Below are 16,030 nucleotides of genomic sequence, written 5' to 3' on the forward strand. Positions count from 1 at the left end.
AAAGACGGTCAAAGCTGACAGAAAGATTCTTCAGCGGTTGATCACGGCCTATGAAGCAAGGCGCAGTGTTGATCTTTCTGTGATCATGAAGCATGAGCTGATGCCAGTACCCCCTTCACTTGCTGAAACTGATGGCAGTTGAAGGTCAGGATCAAAAGCAAGCTTGCTTAAAATCCTCACAAGTGGTGTAAACTGTCCTCCAGGCATTGAAGCACATGAGCTTGGAGACAAGACAACACTTGTCGTTGATGGGCAAGCACATGTTTGTGCACTTGGAAAGCCACAAGGTGCAGCTACATTTGGTGATCTTGCTGACACATTCGTCAAGTCTCTCCTTGCCCAAGGACATGCCTTTAAACGCACCGACATCGTCTTTGATCGGTATGATCAGCTTTCAATCAAAGGTGGAACAAGAAAGAAGCGGAGCAAAGGAGCTCAGCCCATCAGGAAACTGATAGAGTCTAAGGACACACCCCTGCCAGCCAAATGGGACAACTTCATGTCTCACCCTGAGAACAAAGCTGATCTGGCCAAATTTCTGTCTCGGCAACTCATCCTGCAGGCACCAGATGACAAAACTGTTGTGGTTTCCGGTGGTTTCAGTGATCCAACTCAAGTTGAGTCATCCAAGCCAGACGTGGACACGACTCCGCTAGAGGCCAGTCACGAAGAGGGTGATAAACGTGTTGTTCTGCATTGTGTGAACAGCGATGCAACCAGCCTGGTTGTTTCTTCACAAGACACAGATGTAGCTGTATTGATTCTTGCACATTTTGACAAAATGAAGTGCAAGAAAGTGTGGATGAAAACTGGCACAGCAAAGCGTAGACAGTACATCCCAGTTCACAATATTGCCAAGAGACCTGACATGGAGAAGGCAAAGCTCCAGAACTTGATAGGATTCCACGCCATCACTGGCTCGGATTCCACATCTTTCCTGTCTGGCCAAGGCAAGGTATCTGGGTGGAAAGTGTTTCAGCAACATCACCAGCTGCTGGCAAATTTGGGGAAAGGGCAGCTGACAGACGACACGTCAAAAGAAGCAGAGCAGTTCGTTTGCAAGCTGTACATCTCAAACTGTGAGACTGCAGATGGTGCCAGAACCATCATGTTCCGGAAAGCCACCGCCCCAGAAAATCTGCCCCCATCCAGTGATGCTCTGAGCTTCCACATCAAAAGAGCTCATTATCAGGCCTCAGTCTGGCAACGAGCTCATGAGAAGAAGCCGAACCTGCCGCCGATTGAAAAGCATGGGCTGGCAACTGAAGGATGGCGTCTTCCTCCCCGTCCTAAAAACCCTTCCGTCTGTTCCAGACGCGTGTCTAGACATCATCTTCTGCACCTGCCAGAAGCAGTGCAGCAGTGGAAGGTGCAGATGCAGAAAGGCGAAGCTACCATGCACAGCAGCGTGCAAATGCTGGGAAATGCACGAGGAGTGTCTTAACGAGTGGTGAACTGACCGTGACCCTTTGGACGTGTGTGATGTTCATTGACCTTACCATATGAAATGTGAACATTTGACATTGTTTGCTGAATGCCTGTACATAGCTGATATGTTTACCTGTTGCTGAGCTTGTTCTCAACATGTTTCGGAAGTTTTTTTCTCGTGACAGAGTATTATGGAACATTAACGTTTGTCATGCTTCAGATTTGTGTATATTGTGTTATAATTGCCACAGAAATACCATAACATCTTAAATGTTGTTGAAATTTGTACTGATTATGCAACGTTATTGATACAAACGTATGTTGAAACAAAAGTTGATAATAAATAGAGTGGTTATGTTTAAAGAATTGTCAGTTTTTGTGTGTGGGTGAGTTTTCAGGCTTGTGGCGGCCATTTTGAATATTTAATGATACAGGACAAACTAGCAAATATACACTTTGTCATACAGCAGAAATGGGAAGAGCACACCATAATTACTCACAAATGGCCTATCTCTATTTTAGGCCCCGTTTTTGAGAATAAATGGTCCAAATAGTGACCTTTGACTTTGACCTTGACCTTGACCTTTGACCTAGTTGATTGTGCACCATTGATCTGAACCCCTGCTGAAATGTAATTGTTGAATCAGATGTCCAGTGTGTACAACAGATGAGCCACTGCAAATCTTGATGGCGTCCAAGTTTAAACACATCTGAAATATGGGGTCAAAATGACCTTGACCTTGTCAGAATGATGATCAATGTATATTCATTTTAATGCTGAATACCTACTGGGTAATATCACTTATTTTTAGTGATTAGTTCGCAGTAGTTTACTGCCAAAAGACAACTTAAAATGCACAAATGACAAAACAGTACAAGTCAATATTATCAAGTCTCATGTGACCTTGACTTAAGGTCAAGGTCAAATACTCTGACAAGGCAACCATTGCCTATCGGTCATCTACCAACTAGCCAAAAATTAACACTGTATCTCTAAAAACACCAAAGATATAAGCATTTGTTTGAGAATTAGTAGTCTCTTGATATCATGGCGGCCATCTTGGAAACCGTTGAATAGTAACGAATATAGGCATTTTTGACTTTGGCAACAGGCAGAAATGAATTCAGCACACCCAAATCTATAAGAATCAACCTGTTGCCATTAATTACCCACAAATGCCTACCTCTTTTTATTTAGGCCTCTTTTCGAGAATTTATCCTAGTCTATCACGCTAGACACGCAATTTTCAAACTTTAATAATTTCTTTAAAAAGCGGACAAATGGGACGAAAAACACACAGAACTATGTATTGGGGTTCATGCAATCATTTGGTTTAAATCCAACTGCCCAGAAAAAAGCTTATTAGCATTTTTTCTAAAACTATCGAGAGTACTCAAACACCTTGTCAAAATACGTCCCTAAAAAGCACTAATTTGCGTAATGAATGAGGAGCAGAATTTTAACTGTTTATAGTTAGTCTTTGGTTTTTCTCTGCGATCATCTTTATTCATTAATCTCTCAGAAAAACCAAAAGTTCCATCTGAGTGTACATTCAGTAAATAGTTACAGAACTTATAAAATACCTAGGGTACCCACAGCACCTTTTGACATTGGCTCACATAGCAAAAATCACTTGTGAACAAGCTTTTGCACAGGGTTAGACCATCCTGACACGTGGACACACACCACAAAGCAACACACTGGGTGATATCGCTACAGAGTGGGGATCTTTTTGATGAATTCATGTAACAAAAAGCCACTAGTGTCATCAGCACACACTCTCCCACTCTCCACCGGAAGCAGCCAGACAGCACAGACAGCACCCGGACAGCAGCCAGACAGCACAGACAGCACACAGACAGCACAGACAGCAGCCAGACAGCACAGACAGCACAGAAAGCAGCCAGACAGCACAGACAGCAGCCAGACCGCACAGACAGCACAGGCAGCAGCCAGACAGCACAGACAGCACACAGACAGCACAGAAAGCAGCCAGACAGCACAGACAGCAGCCAGACCGCACAGACAGCACAGGCAGCAGCCAGACAGCACACAGACAGCAGCCAGACAGCACAGCAGCCAGACAGCACAGACAGCAGCCAGACAGCAGCCAGACAGCACAGACAGCAGCCAGAAAGCACAGACAGCAGCCAGACAGCACAGACAGCACAGAGAGCACAGAGACAGCAGGCAGACAGCACACAGACAGCAGCCAGACAGCACAGACAGCACACAGACAGCACAGACAGCAGCCAGACAGCACAGCAGCCAGACAGCACAGACAGCACATACAGCACAGACAGCAGCCAGACAGAACAGATAGCAGCCAGACAACACAGACAGCAGCCAGACAGCACAGACAGCATAGACAGCACAGACAGCATAGACAGCACAGACAGCACACAGACAGCACAGACAGCAGCCAAACAGCACAGACAGCACAGACAGCAGCCAGACAGCACAGACAGCACACAGACAGCACACAGACAGCACAGACAGCAGCCAGACAGCACAGACAGCAGCCAGACAGCACAGACAGCAGCCAGACAGCACAGACAGCAGCCAGACAGCACAGACAGCACAGACAGCACAGATAGCAGCCAGACAGCACAGACAGCAGCCAGACAGCACAGACAGCAGCGAGACAGCACAGACAGCAGCCAGACCGCACATACAGCACAGACAGCAGCCAGACAGCCAGACAGCAGCCAGACAGCCAGACAGCACAGATAGCAGCCAGATAGCAGCCAGACAGCACAGACAGCAGCCAGACAGCACAGACAGCAGCCAGACAGCACAGACAGCAGCCAGACAGCACAGACAGCACAGACAGCAGCCAGACAGCACAGACAGCACAGACAGCAGCCAGACAGCACAGACAGCACAGAAAGCACAGACAGCAGCCAGAAAACACAGACAGCACAGACAGCACAGACAGCACAGACAGCACAGACAGCACAGACAGCAGCCAGAAAGCACAGACAGCACAGACAGCACAGACAGCACAGACAGCACAGACAGCACAGACAGCAGCCAGACAGCACAGACAGCACAGACAGCAGCCAGACAGCACAGACAGCACAGACAGCAGCCAGACAGCACAGACAGCAGCCAGACAGCACAGACAGCAGCCAGACAGCACAGACAGCAGCCAGACAGCACAGACAGCACAGACAGCAGCCAGAAAGCACAGACAGCACAGACAGCAGCCAGAAAGCACAGACAGCTCAGACAGCACACAGACAGCAGCCAGACAGCACAGACAGCAGCCAGACAGCACAGACAGCACAGACAGCACAGACAGCACACAGACAGCAGCCAGACAGCACAGACAGCAGCCAGAAAGCACAGACAGCAGCCAGAAAGCACAGACAGCACAGACAGCACAGACAGCACACAGACAGCAGCCAGACAGCACAGACAGCAGCCAGAAAGCACAGACAGCACAGACAGCAGCCAGAAAGCACAGACAGCCTAGACAGCAGCCAGAAAGCACAGACAGCTCAGACAGCACACAGACAGCAGCCAGAAAGCACAGACGGCACAGACAGCAGCCAGAAAGCACAGACGGCACAGACAGCAGCCAGAAAGCACAGACGGCACAGACAGCAGCCAGAAAGCACAGACAGCACATACAGCAGCCAGAAAGCACAGACAGCTCAGACAGCAGCCAGACAGCACAGACAGCACACAGACAGCACAGACAGCACAGACAGCAGCCAGACAGCACAGACAGCACAGACAGCACACAGACAGCACAGACAGCTCAGACAGCACACAGACAGCATTGTGCTGTCTGACTGGGTGGCCGAGTGGTAACGCACTTGCGCTTGGAAGCGAGAGGTTGCGAGTTCGACCCTGGGTCAGGGCGTTAGCAATTTTCTCCCCCCCTTTCCTAACCTAGGTGGTGGGTTCAAGTGCTAGTCTTTCGGATGAGACGAAAAACCGAGGTCCCTTCATTGGGGTGTGCACGTTAAAGATCCCACGATTGACAAAAGGGTCTTTCCTGGCAAAACTGTATAGGCATAGATAAAAATGTCCACCAAAATACCCGTGTGACTTGGAATAATAGGCCGTGAAAAGTAGGATATGCGCCGAAATGGCTGCGATCTGCTGGTCGATGTGAATGCGTGATGCATTGTGTAAAAAATTCCATCTCACACGGCATAAATAGATCCATGCGCCTTGAGTCCGAGTCTGGAGATACGCGCGCGATATAAGACTTCATGTAACATATAACATAACAGACAGCACAGACAGCAGCCAGACAGCACAGACAGCACAGACAGCACACAGACAGCACAGACAGCACAGACAGCACAGACAGCACAGACAGCAGCCAGACAGCACACAGACAGCAGCCAGACAGCACACAGACAGCAGCCAGACAGCACAGACAGCACAGAAAGCACAGACAGCACACAGAAAGCACAGACAGCACACAGAAAGCACAGACAGCACAGACAGCACAGACAGCACAGACAGTAGCCAGAAAGCAAGGACAGCACACAGACAGCACAGACAGCACAGACAGCACAGACAGCACAGACAGCAGCCAGACAGCACAGACAGCAGCCAGAAAGCACAGACAGCACAGACAGCAGCCAGACAGCAGCCAGACAGCACAGACAGCACAGACAGCAGCCAGACAGCAGCCAGACAGCACAGACAGCAGCCAGACAGCACAGACAGCAGCCAGAAAGCACAGACAGCACACAGACAGCACAGACAGCAGCCAGACAGCACAGACAGCACAGACAGCACAGACAGCAGCCAGAAAGCACAGACAGCACAGACAGCAGCCAGAAAGCACAGACAGCAGCCAGAAAGCACAGACAGCACACAGACAGCAGCCAGAAAACACAGACAGCAGCCAGAAAGCACAGACAGCACAGACAGCACAGACAGCAGCCAGAAAGCACAGACAGCACACAGACAGCACAGACAGCACAGACAGCACACACACAGCACAGACAGCAGCCAGACAGCACAGACAGCAGCCAGACAGCACAGACAGCACAGACAGCACACAGACAGCACAGACAGCACACTGACAGCACACAGACAGCACAGACAGCAGCCAGACAGCACAGACAGCACAGACAGCACACAGACAGCACAGACAGCAGCCAGACAGCAAGGACAGCACAGACAGCAGCCAAAAAGCACAGACAGCACAGACAGCAGCCAGAAAGCACAGACAGCACAGACAGCAGCCAGAAAGCACAGACAGCACAGACAGCAGCCAGAAAGCACAGACAGCACAGACAGCACCCAGACAGCAGCCAGAAAGCACAGACAGCAGCCAGACAGCACAGACAGCAGCCAGAAAGCACAGACAGCAGCCAGAAAGCACAGACAGCACAGACAGCACAGACAGCAGCCAGAAAGCACAGACAGCAGCCAGAAAGCACAGACAGCACACAGACAGCAGCCAGACAGCACAGACAGCACACAGACAGCACAGACAGCACAGAGACAGCAGCCAGGCAATTGATTGTTGGTACGTGTCCAAGTGTCCCATCCAAAAAGCCTGACAGTCAGATCTGAGATGCGAGCCGAACTGTTTTCACGGGCAATACTGTGTCTTTAACAATGCTGTGTTTTTAACAATACTGTGTCTTTAACAATGCTGTGTTTTTAACAATGCTGTGTCTTTAACAATGCTGTGTTTTTAACAATGCTGTGTTTTTAACAATGCTGTGTTTTTAACAATACTGTGTCTTTAACAATACTGTGTCTTTAACAATACTGTGTCTTTAACAATACTGTGTCTTTAACAATACTGTGTCTTTAACAATACTGTGGTTTTAACAATACTGTGTCTTTAACAATACTGTGTCTTTAACAATGCTGTGTTTTTAACAATGCTGTGTCTTTAACAATGCTGTGTTTTTAACAATACTGTGTTTTTAACAATACTGTGTTTTTAACAATGCTGTGTCTTTAACAATGCTGTGTCTTTAACAATGCTGTGTTTTTAACAATACTGTGTTTTTAACAATACTGTGTTTTTAACAATACTGTGTCTTTAACAATACTGTGTCTTTAACAATACTGTGGTTTTAACAATACTGTGTCTTTAACAATACTGTGGTTTTAACAATACTGTGTCTTTAACAATGCTGTGTCTTTAACAATACTGTGTCTTTAACAATACTGTGGTTTTAACAATACTGTGGTTTTAACAATACTGTGGTTTTAACAATGCTGTGTCTTTAACAATACTGTGTCTTTAACAATGCTGTGTCTTTAACAATACTGTGTCTTTAACAATACTGTGTCTTTAACAATACTGTGTCTTTAACAATGCTGTGTCTTTAACAATACTGTGTCTTTAACAATACTGTGTCTTTAACAATACTGTGGTTTTAACAATACTGTGTCTTTAACAATGCTGTGTCTTTAACAATACTGTGGTTTTAACAATGCTGTGTCTTTAACAATACTGTGTCTTTAACAATGCTGTGTCTTTAACAATACTGTGGTTTTAACAATACTGTGTCTTTAACAATACTGTGTCTTTAACAATGCTGTCTTTAACAATACTTTTAACAATGCTGTGGTTTTAACAATGCTGTGTCTTTAACAATACTGTGGTTTTAACAATACTGTGTCTTTAACAATACTGTGTCTTTAACAATACTGTGTCTTTAACAATGCTGTGTCTTTAACAATACTGTGTCTTTAACAATGCTGTGGTTTTAACAATACTGTGTCTTTAACAATACTGTGGTTTTAACAATGCTGTGTCTTTAACAATACTGTGGTTTTAACAATACTGTGTCTTTAACAATACTGTGTCTTTAACAATACTGTGTCTTTAACAATACTGTGGTTTTAACAATACTGTGTCTTTAACAATACTGTGGTTTTAACAATACTGTGTCTTTAACAATACTGTGTCTTTAACAATACTGTGTCTTTAACAATGCTGTGTCTTTAACAATACTGTGTCTTTAACAATACTGTGTCTTTAACAATACTGTGGTTTTAACAATACTGTGTCTTTAACAATACTGTGGTTTTAACAATACTGTGTCTTTAACAATACTGTGTCTTTAACAATACTGTGTCTTTAACAATACTGTGTCTTTAACAATGCTGTGTTTTTAACAATACTGTGTCTTTAACAATACTGTGTCTTTAACAATACTGTGTCTTTAACAATGCTGTGTCTTTAACAATGCTGTGTCTTTAACAATACTGTGTCTTTAACAATGCTGTGTCTTTAACAATACTGTGTCTTTAACAATACTGTGTCTTTAACAATACTGTGTCTTTAACAATGCTGTGTTTTTAACAATGCTGTGTCTTTAACAATGCTGTGTCTTTAACAATGCTGTGTCTTTAACAATGCTGTGTCTTTAACAATACTGTGTCTTTAACAATGCTGTGTTTTTAACAATACTGTGTTTTTAACAATACTGTGCCTTTAACTGTCAATAAAAGCTACGACGCTCGATCGTCTACGCCAATCAAAAATCGCTAATACATCATTCAAAGTAAATAAGTAAATAAAACAAAATCAAGGATAGTTTCTCAAATGTTTGAAATAAAAACATTCGCAAGTGCATCTAATGATGGTCTAATGTCAGGCAAGCAAATAATCATTATTTTATTTGTATCATTATAACGATGATTATTTGTTGGTTTGTGTATTTAGAAACGTAATCAGTCTATTTGCTTCAGGAGTTCGACTCGAGTTTTTACCGTTTTACCTTTTATATTGTTGTGGATCTTCTTCATCCTCTCTCTCTTTCTCTCTCTCTCTCTCTCTCTCTCTCTCTCTCTCTCTCTCTCTCTCTCTCTCTCTCTCTCTCTCTCTCTCTCTCTCTCTCTCTCTCTCTCTCTCTCGTTGTCTTTCAGATCACAATGCAAAGAATGGAGGTAGTAAATGCATACAAGTATTTAGGTATTTATTTTTCTACCAAATTAAGCTTTAATTTTGCTTGTCAAGATCTAGTTGCCAGAGCAAAACGTGCAGTACTGTGTATTATGAGTAATTTGTATAAATTCGATAGATTGTCTTTGGATGTTTTTATCAAGCTTTTTGACTCACAAGTTCAACCTATTGTTCAGTATGGTGCTGAGGTATGGGGTCTGATGCAGGCAGCAACAGTAGAAAAGGTGCATTTGTTTGCTTTAAAACGTTTTTTAGGTGTTGACAGGCGTACTCCTAATGATCTTGTATATGGTGAATTTGGACGTTATCCCATTTACTTAAATTCATATGTACGTTGCATAAGATACTGGCTGAAACTGACAAGAATGGATGACAGTAGATTACCTCGTAAAGCATATAAGATGTTGTTTTCTCTAGATAGCAGAGGTAAATCTACTTGGGCATCACAGGTACGGTTGTGCCTGTGTCGATATGGTTTTCAGTATGTATGGATTAACCAAGGTGTAGCCTGTATTAATTCGTTTTTGGCATGTTTTAAGCAACGCATTATTGACTGCCGGTGGCAAGAGTGGGATAATCATATTCAGACTAGCGACCGGTTTGCATTGTACCGTACCTTTAAGACAACAAATCTTGTAGAAACATACTTGTCAATTCCAGTAAACAGACACATTTTAAATGTTTTGGTTAAATTTAGATTGGGTATTTCCAGACTTGCTTTACATACAGAAAGGTATAAAGCTGTAAGTGAAAATAATTTGGTCTGTCGTTTGTGTCAATCTAGTACTGAAGATGAATTGCATTTTGTTTTATGCTGCCCTGCACTGGAAAATCTAAGACGTCAATTTATTCCAGCAAAATTTTGTAGATGTCCTTCGAACTTCAAACTTGCACTGTTGTTGTCTGTGAAAAATGAAACTATACTTTGCAATGTAGCTAAGTTCTTGTATTTTTCATTTAAATGTTTAGAAAACGCTGTTTAAGCATTAGTATTTTATGATTATACATTGTCTTTTCTTCTGTTCACTTGAAACGACGCGTGTGTGGATTGCTGCTGCACACACGCTCTACTTTTGTGTAACCAGCCCCCTTCCGAAAGGGGCTAAGGCCTTAAAGGAATAAAATCTTGTTCTTGTTGTTCTTGTTCTTGTTCTTGTTCTCTCTCTCTCTCTCTCTCTCTCTCTCTCTCTCTCTCTCTCTCTCTCTCTCTCTCTCTCTCTCTCTCTCTCTCTCTCGTTGTCTTTCAGATCACAATGTTCGAAGTTCTTTCAGTGCAGAACGTGCCTCAACCGCTCTGTTCTGGTTGACTCTTCACTTTTCCTTATTTGCTCAAGAATGCATTAATGTCGGGACAATGATCACCCTCTAATATAAATTGTCTGTGTGCATAAACACCCCCGGTTGCTAGGTGTTGAACCCTGATATATAGACGACCCGGAATAACGGCGTTTCACTATTACCGAGGGTTTGAGATTTAGAAGGGCCAGAACAGACTTCCAGGCGTCAGAAAAGTTTCCACCATCACCACCATCACCACCATCACCATGGCCAAGATCATCCTTGCTTCATCCCTTTGCCTTTCTCTCCTGATTGCAGGTAGGTTGTGCACTCAATGTCAATAAGAAGTCACAAGTAGGTTGTGCACTCAATGTCAATAAGAAGTCACAAGTAGGTTGTGCACTCAATGTCAATAAGAAGTCACAAGTAGGTTCTGAAACGTTTCCATAGTTTCTGTTTTGACAGTTTTGTCAACTACTCGTGTTTTGTATAGCATTATCATTCACCAACATTGCAAAGTGGGTGTCCACTGGCATAGATCCGAGTTCTCATGACATGCACGTTATAAGATGCCTGTTGGACAGAACTTATAACCATGTTCACATTTTACGACTACAATTAGGTCCACGTTTGACATTTCTGGACATCTCTTTGTACCTGCGGATTGTGAAAAACTTGGATGTTTTCTTTATCCACTAGATTTCGAGAAAATACGTTTTTGACCAAAAGCGCTCGTTGCATCACGGCGTAATGAAACAACCACGAATTTCCTTAGCTTCAGACTAAACATTGTTGCATCATATATAACTATTAATTCTTGAAAACCACTAAAATCCGTAACAATTTGGATTTACAACAAAAAACATTTACTGTCTTATACGGCAATCACGTACATGAATGTGACGTATATTACGGGTTTAAGAAGAGAGCAAGTGAAGTGAGAAGGATATATAATTATGTCAATGGCTAGACAAAACCAACCAGTGGAGTTCACGTTTCATGGAGGTTACTACCGGTAATTACAATCCTTATAATCTTTAAGCCTATGATTAAAGTCCAAACGCAAATACTTCCGGAGACTGTATTTAACTAAACAGATCATGTTGATGTGACCGAGTGCACGAAGCACAAGAATCACCAGTTTGGACCAGTCAAACAGGATTGAGATTTTAGAGCTAAATTAATATATCTATAAAAACTGCTATGGGTACGCAAAGATTCCCAAGAGCATACCAGGTAACAACAGCAGCCAAGACCCCATCACAAACAGCTACTCAACGGGTGTGCTGTTGTCTACCGACGTACCAAAAAGCGTGTGTGTGTCACTGAGTGTGTGTGTGTGTGTGTGTGTGTGTGTGTGTGTGTGTGTGTGTGTGTGTGTGTGTGTGCGTGCGCCTGTCCGTGCGTCCGTATGTGCGTGCAAGCGAGCGAGCGTGCGTACTTGTGACTGTCTGAGTGGTTTCCGGCCACTGAATGTAATTAATCCATTGCACTTCTTTCCGTTGTTGAAGGTGCTGCTGCGGCAAACGATATCGTCGCCGGACAGGTGTGTGTTACGACCGATGATTGCGTGACAACTGCAGTCTGTGAAAACTTCCTTTGCAGTGAGTATAGCTGTCATTTGTGTTTGAATTGAAAGAGGTGTATGAATGCTTGAATGACAAGAAAAACGGAATAAAATAAGTGTTTTTGATCAACAGAGGTACAAATGAACGCTGATACACGCACGAATGCATAAACACACACACAAACACACACACACACACACACACACACACACACACACACACACACACACACACACACACACACACACACACTCGTCTGACCATCACTGACAAAAAGCAGAATTTGTGCACAAACCCTTGCCATTTACTTAGTGCCCTACGTAAAGAGCGAGCAATTTTCAAAGAATTAATTTTGCGGATTGTGTCAGAGACAATCGGACCGTGGTGCGTTTTGGCGCTAGACCTAACTTGAAAGTTTGAAAAAAGAAAAACCCGGAAGCAGGGTCACGCAAGGTCGTGGTTCTCGTATCAGACGACGGTTTATGCCTATCGCCAGTTCCTCTGAACAACCAAAAGCCATCGCTATAGTTCGTGTGAACCACAGCCGTTTGTTTCGTGCATAGTCAGAGGTACATAATAACGTGCTATTGCAGATAAGCTCACATCGAGTCGCATTCAAATTACTAACTGACGACTGCATTGTGAAAAAGGGAAACTGGATCACACGGGTTCACGATGGCTCAGGGGTAAGATAAACCACGCAAAAATAAATTCTTTGAAAATTGCTCGCTCTTTACGGAGGGCACCTAGGATGTTCTCAAGCGGTGAGTGTTTAAATGAAAGGGTGTTTGTACTGTGTGTAAAAGCCTGACAGTATCTGTGATGGTTTACGGGAGGCTTACTGTGCTTGAACCACCATCCTGTTTTCTGCAGAGATAAAGGCGGAAGAGGCCTGCGCTAATGCAGATACGGACCCTTACTGCATTGCCAATGCTGAGTGCCCGGCTACAGGAACCAACACAGACAAGTGTACTTGCGAAGACGACTACCCGGCCAGCGAGGATAACACCACGTGTGGTGAGAATGCATATAGAGAAAAAGCAACGAGTGTAAATCTGGTACGATACAGCAAGCCATGTAGTATTCTGTTGATCCTACATATTGTACTTACGTGTATTTTACTGAAAATGTCCTGCAGTCGAGGCAGCTAAATTGAAGACGCTTGTTTTGGAACCTCGATCTCTTCTAAACCGTCGTGTAATCTATTACGTCAAATCAAAGAAACGTCACTCTGAAAGTGTGGCGTGACGTGTTAGTTCTAAAGATCCATCGAGGGTAATTAGCGAGCGCAATTTTTGTTTCTATAATGACGTTTGTCTCGGTGACTTTGACATCATAAGCAGTGGAAAAACAGGTCCTTGCCAGACTTGCTTGACATGACCTCATTTACATGATATACACACGTGTGATTTGAACGATTATTATCTCACGGGTGTCTCTCTCACGTATGTAGGATAAACCGGGGTAACACCCGGGATCATGCCACTAATGGTTTCACCATGAGGGCGTAAAACAACATTATTATCATGCATACGACCTGACACGCAAATCAAGGCGCTTGTAAACCGTTGACTTTGTTCTGTGTGTGTGTGTGTGTGTGTGTGTGTGAGTGTGTGTGTGTGTGTGTGTGTGTGTGTGTGTGTTTGTGTGTGTGTGTTTCTGCGCGCGCGTGTGTGTGTGTGTATGTGTGTGTGTGTGTGTGTATGTGTATGCATGCATGCGCGTGTGTGTGTGTGTGTGTATGTCTGTGTGCGTGTGTGTGTGTGTGTGTGTGTGTGTGTGTGTGTATGTGTGTTTGTGTTTGTGTGTGTGTGTGTTTGGTTGTGAGTGTGTGTTTGTTTGTTTGTTTCTGTATGTGTGTTTGTTTGTGTGTGTGGTGTATAGTATATGTGTGTGTCAGTGTTAGGTTGTGCGTGCGTGTGTGTGTGTGTGTGAGTGGGTGTGTGTGCGCATGAGTTTCTATACGCGAGTTTGAACGCGAGATCTGACGCGGAAGGTGGGCATGAAAGAAAAGCGGCACCGAAATGTGTGTAACGTAGACGTTTCTGTTTTAATAAAGCCTGCCCTTACCTGAGCCAAGTCGACTACGTGAAGTTTACTTCGCGAAGCTGGCCGCACGAAGCTTTTGCACTGAGTGTTCTCAAAGACTTAGCGAAGACGACTTCAGTAAAGGAATGTCTTTACAAACAAACAAAACAAATGCAAAAAATAAAACCCCCAAAATCTCCGTTTTTGCTCCTTTGTACATTTTTTCTGTAAATTCTGTTCAATTCTATTCCCCAACAGGCACCATGGGTATCGCCGCCTCCATGCTGATGGTTGTGGCAACCTTCGTGACGTCACGCTTCCTCTGAACACCGGAACTAAGTCAGAGACAGCTCCTACCACGTGACCGCTTGAACCGGATATGGCTTCTGAACTTTTGATTCATTAATTGTAGGTTTTAAGTGATACACTTTTCTCCTCTTTTCACGCACAACTTTCCATGACTGCTGGAATAATAAGGTTTAAAAACAAGTGTATTGTCAAACTGATTAGACTTATGCACGCCCTTCGCTTTTGTGAAACTTTTATAAGAAATTTAAAAGTACACCAATAACACATTGACTAGATGATTCCTTTCTTTTCATTGAAATTATCACGTTTTGCAGCAAGTAGGCAGCTCTGTTCAAATACAAAGTCGATTTGAATTCATTTTGTTTTTAATCAACACAGTTCAAAGATGTATCAAAGGTTGAACACAAAATGACAGACGGATAGTGGGCTAAGAACAGGAGTGACAACATCGATCGTTTTGCAGTATTGTTAACAGTATTTCAGGTGAAAGACAAATCAAGACGACTGTTTAAACATATGATTTGTCGTATTTGTGTCAATAACAAACGTTCCAATAACTTACATTTCTTGTTTTTTGATATATGATTTGTCAGTCATATTTTGAAAAGGGACATCAAGTACCAAACCTGGCCATCCCAAAATATTATTGTCGTCGCACGGAGACATAAAATAACTTGACAACAAAAACACACACTTAAACAATGAAAAAAATGAAAGTTGTTGAGATGAATGACTTATTGAGCGTTTATATATGCATCAACGTCTGGTTGACGCCAATGATCAGACACATCATGTATTCAAAGAGAGGCAAAGACACGGTGAGTTGGGGATCTATTTGGTCAGGCGAGAACTCTCAAATTCATCTTTCACGCGTGCTCTAAATTTCTCTTTTCTACGTCCCCCTCCCCCCCCCTCCATACCAACCCCCATACATCCACCACCCCCGCTCCCCACCAACCCCCCTCTTTCCCACCCCTACCTCCCTTCTTTCTCTTAACTGGCAGATGATACAAAGTGTCAGGCTCTGTAGATAAAAATGGATGCCCCAAAAACTGTCGCTGAACCTCCCTGTCTGTTGCGGCATTTCCGGTTGTGTGCGCGTCACTTCCGGAATGGGATGCAACCAACGAGAGACCGTCTTCACAGTCCACGTGTTCGTGACCGCTGAGGCCTTTGCATTGACCCTTGGGCTGTTTTAAGAGATTATCTGTGATGGATATTACATAAAGGTGTGCTCTTGGGGGTGTCATTGTCATTGCAATTATAACGTAACCATGCAACGTGATCGTATCTGCCTGTCTCGTTATCGTATGTTGTATACAAAATACATTTTGTTTTCAGTGCATTTTTCATTGTTTTGTTTTTTTTATCTTGTAGATGATTCACTCTGCAAGAATAAATATTTCAAAATATTTTAAGTGTGTGTGTGTGTGTGTGTGTACGTCTGTGTGTGTGTGCGTGTGTGTGTGTGTGTGTGTGTGTGTGTGTGTGTGTGTGTGTTTGCGTGTGTGT

At 43.7% G+C, this 16,030-nt stretch overlaps 1 protein-coding gene and 1 long non-coding RNA gene across 2 annotated transcripts in view; one reads left to right on the forward strand and one right to left on the reverse strand.

Annotated features, from left to right (window-relative positions):
- The window catches only part of LOC138948192 (uncharacterized), a 74,594-nt gene that overhangs the window by 6,726 nt on the left and 51,838 nt on the right, over positions 1–16,030 (reverse strand). The window lies entirely within an intron of this gene.
- LOC138948180 (uncharacterized) lies at positions 10,778–15,234 on the forward strand. The gene is made up of 4 exons (XM_070319676.1): positions 10,778–10,931; positions 12,125–12,217; positions 13,055–13,198; positions 14,468–15,234. The coding sequence occupies exons 1-4, from the start codon at positions 10,880–10,882 to the stop codon at positions 14,533–14,535; spliced, it is 357 nt and encodes a 118-aa protein (XP_070175777.1). The 5' UTR covers positions 10,778–10,879; the 3' UTR covers positions 14,536–15,234.

The sequence above is a fragment of the Littorina saxatilis genome, linkage group LG15, assembly GCF_037325665.1.
Source record: "Littorina saxatilis isolate snail1 linkage group LG15, US_GU_Lsax_2.0, whole genome shotgun sequence".
NCBI lineage: Eukaryota > Metazoa > Mollusca > Gastropoda > Littorinimorpha > Littorinidae > Littorina > Littorina saxatilis.

Coding starts and splice junctions, on each gene's coding strand:
- LOC138948180 (XM_070319676.1), top strand. CDS start 10,880: ATGGCCAAGATCATCCTTGCTTCATCCCTTTGCCTTTCTCTCCTGATT. Junction 10,932..12,124: donor CCTTTCTCTCCTGATTGCAG/GTAGGTTGTGCA, acceptor CCGTTGTTGAAG/GTGCTGCTGCGGCAAACGAT. Junction 13,199..14,467: donor CGAGGATAACACCACGTGTG/GTGAGAATGCAT, acceptor ATTCCCCAACAG/GCACCATGGGTATCGCCGCC.